This window comes from Arachis duranensis, chromosome 6 (genome assembly GCF_000817695.3).
Source record: "Arachis duranensis cultivar V14167 chromosome 6, aradu.V14167.gnm2.J7QH, whole genome shotgun sequence".
Classification (NCBI taxonomy): Eukaryota; Viridiplantae; Streptophyta; class Magnoliopsida; order Fabales; family Fabaceae; genus Arachis; species Arachis duranensis.
Genome location: NC_029777.3, coordinates 108,225,947 through 108,233,624, shown reverse-complemented (window position 1 = coordinate 108,233,624; position 7,678 = coordinate 108,225,947). Strand labels below are relative to the sequence as shown.

Below are 7,678 nucleotides of genomic sequence, written 5' to 3'. Positions count from 1 at the left end.
TAAAGGAGTTGGAGGTAAAAACACATGCAAACATGTCTCCAAACACCCACACTCCCATGCTTATTGTGTTTATCTTTGTTCACCTTGATTGTCTTCTGCTGCTAACATCTTCTCAGTATGATTCTATTAAGTGTATTCCAAGTGGGCGCGAATAACAGGCTCTCTTCTTGGAATGTCTCCAATCCCAATTGCTGTCAATGGGATTATGTTGTTTTTGATTAAGGAAAGATGGTTCAGCATTGCATGACAGTTGGCAACATTATGAAGAATGAAAGATAGTAAGGACACAAAATCAAATTGCAGAAAATCATTAGCAGAGTTTAGTAAAGCAAAACAAAAATGCAGTGCAATGGGCAGTAAATGTGACGGTGCAAAATGGAAAAGAAAGCACGGGAAAAAAGGACTGTCACAACGGGTAGAATCAGCGAGAAAAATTAAGAGAGAGTGAACTGATTTAATGAAACAAGTTTCTCACCATATAGTTGATTCTTAACAATATTTGAAAACAAGAAAAATAAAATGAAAATTTCAGAGTAATATTTTATATATGTAGAATTATTTTTCTTCAACTTTATACTTTATTTTAAATTTTATTGTTATGACTATCTGATATTTATCTTTTTATCATTTAAAAAAAGTCAAATCATAACGAGATGAAAAATATAAAAAGTCATAAAAGAAAAGAGGCAAAAAAGATACATTAAAAAAGCTAAAAGAAAATTTTTGTATATTTAATTGTTGAATTAGGATTAATTTTTCTTGTCAAGTTGGGATAACACTTGATGATTACTAGACTTGATGATTAGAAGTTTAGTAGTTGATAAGAGATGAATTAGATTGTAATTCATTAGTATTGGTGTTTATAATCAGTTTGATTATAATAAAAATTACACCATGATTGTCATGGAGACTAGATGTAGTTTTCATTGCACAATAAAATTGAACCAGAATACGTGCTTGTCTGATTCTCTTCTTCCCTATTCTATTCTGTTTTGGTTTTAGAGAGAAAATGAAAAAAAATTCCTGCATAATTTGCTTCTGCAAAAATAGAGCAAAGAACTTAGTTATTGAAACTAACTTGATCTATCCTCCCTTCTCAAGTTTTAACATTATCATCAATATTGGTATTTATAAAATTAATTCAAAATCATTTTTTTTAAACAATTGAATCTTGATTCTTAATTCCGTTATTTGACTTCAGCATCTACAGCGACTGATACGCTGGAACTCTGTGGTACAGTAACACCATTATCTTCTGTGTGTCTGTGAAGTTCTTGTAATTGGGCATGAAACCGCTCACGGCAATATCCGTGTGACAGAACACGGTCAAGCCACCGTCCATACTGTCCTAAAAAGTTGGAAGAGCCTTTAAAAGTTTGAGCAAGTCTGCAAATGACTTGCAACTTTTCTTGGACAAGATGTTGACAATGTTGATTTGGTTGGGGGCCGCGGTGGGTGCTTCTGCTTTGGAAAAGCTCAATGCGCTGCTGATTTCGAGGATGAAGATGTAAGGGATTTCTTGGATGGACTTGACGTAGAAGGAGTGGAGTCTGTTATTGTCTTTGGAGGCGAAGCCTATTTTGTTGCCCTTGAGGTTGGTGATATTGACGTAGCTGGCAGTTCCAGCGGCAGTGCCAGTGGCCTGGATCATGGAAGAACAAAAGCAGTGTGATGATGGCGGTGGTGGTGGTAGGGTTTGGTATTGGGAGAGTGGTGGTATGGAATAAAATTAAAAATTAAAAGTAAGTTATATTAAAAAGTAATTTGAGAATTTTATTTAAAATTTATAGGATTTGGATAATTTTGTTTGCAAAACCCTATCTTTTATGGTATAACTTTAATTTTTGTCTTTTATGGATAAAAATATCATTATTTGAATCTTTTATGATCAGAAATGACTATTTACTCTTTATTTAAATTATATTATTTTATTAATTTTACTTTTTGTAGAATAAAAAAGTAGAGAGAAATAGAGATTGAAAGAGAAAAGAGAGAGAAAGACAAAAAAGGAGAGATAGAGTTTGTTAATTTTAGAGAAAAAATTTATTTTAATTGTAATGAAAGAATATTTCGTGACATATATTGGTTTGTCAAATTAGTAATATAAAATATAAATTATAAGTTATATATAAAGTAAGAAAAATAAAGAGAAATAGAAAAGACGAGAGAGGTAGATAAGAAGATGCAAGAAGGAAGTTTATTAATTTTAGAGGAAAATACTTTTTTAATTTTAACGAGAGAGTGTCATGTGACACATTTTTTCATTGTTAAATTAGCAATATCATATAGTTATATTTTAATTTTAATTATAATTAAAAAATATCATATTATATATTTTGATTGTCAAATTTATAATTAATCATTGATAATAATATATAAGAGAGTTAGAGTTAGTGAAAGAATGAGAGAAATAGAAAAAGAAGAGAGGAAGAAGAGAAAATTTTTTAATTTTAAAACAAAATTTAGTTTTAATTATAACAAAAAGTAACATATAATATATTTTGGGTATAAAATTTAGTAGAATAAAGTTCTACATCCAAACAAAATTCTTATCAAAGTCAATCCAAATTGTTGTAATAACTTTTTAAATCACGCGCTCCTTCTCCTTTTCCTTTTCCGTTTTTTTCTCCTACTCCTCCTCCTTGTATTTCTTCTTCTTCTTCTTCCAAATTCGGGCAAGTTCTTCTCCAATGAAGCACATACACAGACTTCTTTTTCTTCTTTTTCTTTTTCTTCTAAATTTGCACATGCAAGTTCTTCTTCTTTCTTTCTTATTCTCCTCATCTTAGAAATTAAGAATTCAATTCAAAACAATTCAATTTAATTCATAATAAACCAAATATATTATTATGGTGAAACAATTGTATAGTACTAAATGAATGGAACATTATCCATTATATAAAATCAAATTTAAAATATATTTATGCATAATGAACGGAATACGTTATTAAGGTAAAACAATTGTTGGGAAAACTCAACACAGGTTTAAAATAAGAACCTGTCTAACAGCGGAAGTAACAGAAATATTTTTTTCACAACCTGTGCAATTAAATGGGCAGCACCAAAGATACTCCAAGCAGCAAGATATAATGGCAGAAATTAAATAATCAGACACCAGAATCTTAACGTGGGAAAACCCCCAAAAGAAGGACAAAAAATCCACGGGACCTAGTCCAGAAAAATCTTCCACTATTAGAATAATGGGTACACAAACAGTCTTCCTAGTGACACTAGGGCATCTCAACAATCAACAAATACATCACCAAAACTGGTGGAATCAACATAAATCCTCCACAAAAGTGAGTATCTCAAATCAGGCAAAAGAGAAGACAATACAACTAGCAAATTATATCCTAATGTTCATCTCTACACCAGAAATAACATACTAAAATTTCATAAAAAATAAAACAAATTTACTAAGTCAATGTGATCAAGGTTGGCATGCCCTTTTCCCCAATTTCTCTTCTCCTTCGACGCTGCAGACCCTTGTTTCTTTCTTTCAAAACAGAGAATAATGAAATCTCTTCTCTCTCTCTCTCTCACGTGGCTATATGCCACTTTCTTTATTTTATTTGTTTTTTTTTTCTTTTAAAACTTGTGGCCCCATATAATTGAGGATCCACCAACAACAATTGTATAGTACTAAATGAACGAAATATTATTTATTATATAAAATAAAATTCAAAACAGGTTTTTGCATTATGAACCGAACACGTTATTAAAGTGAACACGTTAATTCGATTGACAAAATAAGCTATTAGCAAAATGTTGGTGTTGTTAGTGATGACGATAACGAAAGAGGAGAAGAAGAAGAGGATGAGAAGAAGTGGAAGAAGAATCTGTATGCGCAAAGGAGGAGGAGGAGGTATGCGTGAATTTAAAAGAAGAACGTATGTGTGTATTTGAAAGAAGAAGCACGTGAGAAAATGCTCTTTTAATGAGAGTGATTGTTGTTGGTGTTGGACCTATTTAAATAAGGAAATGGATCCTCTCCTTTTTTTTGTCATTGGAGAGAATAAAGTGTAATCTCTCACCTTTAATTCTACGAGTAGGATCAGAAATAAATGAGAAAGAGAATGCAATGAAAGGTAAGATCTTTCACTGGATACCATCTAGTTTTTTTTACTGGAGAGGATCCACTCCCTTTAAATAAACTTGGATAAAAAAATACTTGAATGTGTAATAAATTTAGTAATAGATAATAGATATAATTCGTGGTTGTCCCGTTCCTACTAAGTTGTCAAGAGTCGAGACATTATTATGATCGAGTGGTTCTTTCATAATAAGTTTCCAACTTCACACGGTTTGGCTTTGGAATTATTGATGTTAATCATTCATTCACAGGGAATAAGGACTTATAATAAAATCCATATGAAAGAAAAGAAAGATAAATTATTAAGAACATCCAAATGGGAATAGAAAACGGAGTTGAAGGTGGAGCATTTGGAATTAAAATGTGTGTAGAGGCATTATAAATAGGAGAAAGGAGTTGAAGGTGGAAACACATAGAAATGCAAACATGTCTCCAAACACAAACACTTATACTGGCATGCTTGTGCTTATCTTTGTTCACCTTTATTGCCTTATGTTGCTAACGTCCTCTGAGTCAGAGTTGATTGAGTGCATTCCAAGTGAGCGCCAAGCACTTCTAAGATTCAAGCATCATCTCACTGACCCTTCCAACAGGCTCTCTTCTTGGAATGCTTCCAATTCCAACTGCTGCCACTGGGATTATGTTGTTTGTAGTCATCTAACTTTCCACATCCTTCAACTTCACCTCAACACTACACCAGATTATGATGAATACGCTTACGAGAGGTCCAGCTTTAGTGGAGCGATAAATGATTCTATTGTTGAATTGAAACATCTGAATTACTTGGACTTGAGCGATAATAGTTTTGGAGGTATGCAAATTCCTGCTTTCCTTTTTCGAATCACCTCCGTAACTCACCTTGACCTCTCTTATTCCGATTTTTATGGCAACATTCCTCATCAGATTGGGAATCTCTCTAATTTGCTCTATCTTGACCTATCATATGTTGCCTATGGAAAACTTCCACATCAAATTGGCAATCTCACCAATTTAATCCATCTTGGCCTCCAAAGTGATTATTATGGTAACTCATTGGTAGTTGAAAATGCTGATTGGCTTTTGGGTCTTACCTCCCTTGAATATCTTGATTTGAGTGGTGCTAACCTATCCAAATCATTTAATTGGCTACACACTATGCAAGCTCTCCCTTCTTTGCAAAAGTTAGACTTACGTGATTGTAGTTTGGGTGATTATAAGCAACCATCCGAACTTAACTTTTCTTCCCTGCTTTCTCTTAGCATTTCTGTTGCTCCCAAGTGGGTCTTTCAGTTGAACAAACTTGTTTCTCTTACATGCGGTTCAATTTATTATGCCTCGTCTGATATTGGAGGTCCAATTCCCGATGGTATTCAAAACCTTACCATGCTTGAAAATCTTGATTTGTCATTCAATTCATTCTCATCCCATATACCAGATTGGTTATACGGTCTTCATCGTCTCAAATCTTTGAAGTTAAGAGGTAGCTATTTGACTGGGGCTATTTCTAATACTTTGGGGAATTTGACTTCTCTTGTTACCCTTGATTTGTCACACAATCAGTTTGAAGGAGCAATTCCAACTCTTTTGGGGAATCTGACTTCTCTTGTTGACCTTCATTTGTCAGACAATCAGTTTGAAGGAGCAATACCATCCTCTTTTAGACAGCTATGCAATTTGAGACACATCTCCTTCTCAAATCTCAAATGCAATCAACAACTTTCTGAAATCTTACAAATTCTCATCCCATGTGTTTCTCATCAACTCAACACTCTTGTGGCTTCAACTTCTCAAATCTCAGGTCACCTCACCAATCAACTTGGAATGTTTCAAAATCTTGAAAAGCTTGATCTCTCCAGCAACAACATTATTGGAGAAATTCCTCAATCATTCGCAAAGCTTTCCTCATTAAGATTTGTCGATTTCTCAGAAAATCAACTTACTGGAAATCCATTTAAATTTCTTGCATCAGCTGCAAAATTGTTATATCTTGCCATAGATGACAATTTATTTCAAGGGATTGTACATGAAGATGACCTTGCGAATTTCACTGCTTTACGTGTGCTTTCAGCATCAAGTAACAATTTCACTTTGAAAGTGCATCCCAGTTGGAAACCAAAATTTCAACTTTTTCATTTGAAAATGAGCTCGTGGAAGTTAGGTCCAAGCTTTCCATCATGGATTCGGTCACAAAATCATCTTCAATATTTGGATCTATCTAACGCAGGGATTTCTGATTCCATTCCCATTTGGTTTTGGGAAACAAGTCATCATTATGATTATTTGAACTTCTCTCACAATCATATTCAAGGCAAGCTCCCAAAAGAATTAAAGATTTTAGAATTCGATGGAGCAGTTGATCTTAGCTCAAACAATCTTCATGGAAATTTACCCTTTGTGAGTGAGAATGTGGTTTGGCTAGATCTCTCACATAATTCATTTGATGGGTTATTAATGGATTTTCTTTGTCAAAAATCTCACAAACCAAAATGGTTACAAATCCTCAATCTTGCATCAAACAATTTATCTGGAGAAATTCCCAACTGTTGGAGGATGTGGCCACAACTAGCGGATGTCAACTTAGAAAGCAACTGTTTTATTGGAAGCTTGCCCTCTTCCATGGGCTCTTTATCAAGCCTACAATATTTGCATATACGTAACAACACACTCTTTGGAAAATTTCCTGTCAGTTTAAAGGAAAACAAGGAGTTGATTTTGTTGGATCTTGGAGAAAATAAGCTCACAGGGAATATTCCAAGATGGATTGGAGAAAGGTTGGTAAATTTAAAATTTCTTCGGCTGCGATCCAATAATCTTTCAGGTACCATTCCCAACGGATTATGTGATATGAAGTTTCTCCAAGTTTTGGACCTTGCACTAAATAATTTGTCAGGCAATATACCAAATTGTTTGAACCATTTGAGTGCCATCATAAATAAAACTAGTGCAATTTCGTCCTTCCAGGAATCCATGGGATATGCAAGTGATACTATAAGCATGAACCTATGGGTGAAAGATAAAGATGCTGAGTACAACATCATTCTGGGCTTAGTGAAAAATATTGATCTTTCATCTAATAAATTGTCGGGGGGAATACCAATGGAAATCACAAACCTAACCGGTCTGATTTATTTGAACTTGTCCAAGAATGAGTTGACTGGCCACATCCCTCAAAGTATTGGCAATATGGAGTCATTGGAATCCATTGATTTCTCAGGCAACCAACTCACAGGGGAGATCCCTCAAAGCATCACAAACTTGAACTTCCTGAACAAGCTAGACTTGTCCTACAATCACTTGGACGGACAAATCCCAACGGGCACTCAGTTGCAAAGCTTTGAAGCATCCAGTTTTGTTGGCAACAAGCTATGTGGTCCACCATTGCTGCTCAACTGTACCATGGACGGGGAAGTTCCTGATGATGATGCTAATGAAAATGAAAAAGAGAGAAAGAATCATGGAGTGAAGTGGCTGTTTGTGAGTGTGGCTTTTGGATTTATAGTGGGATTTTGGGGATTTATCGGTCCACTGTTCATATTCAAATCATGGAGGTATGCCTATTACCGTTTCCTTGAGGATGTGTGGTACAAACTTCAATCATGTTTGTGA

The 7,678-nt window shown here is 34.2% G+C and overlaps 1 protein-coding gene across 1 annotated transcript; it reads left to right on the top strand.

The window, feature by feature from the left end:
• Positions 1–4,470: 4,470 nt before the first annotated feature.
• LOC107495838 (receptor-like protein EIX2) lies at positions 4,471–7,678 on the top strand. Its single transcript, XM_052263155.1, has 3 exons — positions 4,471–5,191; positions 5,255–5,677; positions 5,915–7,678. The coding sequence occupies exons 1-3, from the start codon at positions 4,520–4,522 to the stop codon at positions 7,676–7,678; spliced, it is 2,859 nt and encodes a 952-aa protein (XP_052119115.1). The 5' UTR covers positions 4,471–4,519.

Excerpts from the sequence above, each read along its gene's own strand:
- LOC107495838 (XM_052263155.1), top strand. The coding sequence starts at position 4,520 with ATGTCTCCAAACACAAACACTTATACTGGCATGCTTGTGCTTATCTTT. Across the intron at positions 5,192-5,254 it reads AATATCTTGATTTGAGTGGT|TTAGACTTACGTGATTGTAG; the intron begins GCTAACCTATCC and ends TCTTTGCAAAAG. Across the intron at positions 5,678-5,914 it reads TGGGGAATCTGACTTCTCTT|CTTGATCTCTCCAGCAACAA; the intron begins GTTGACCTTCAT and ends AATCTTGAAAAG.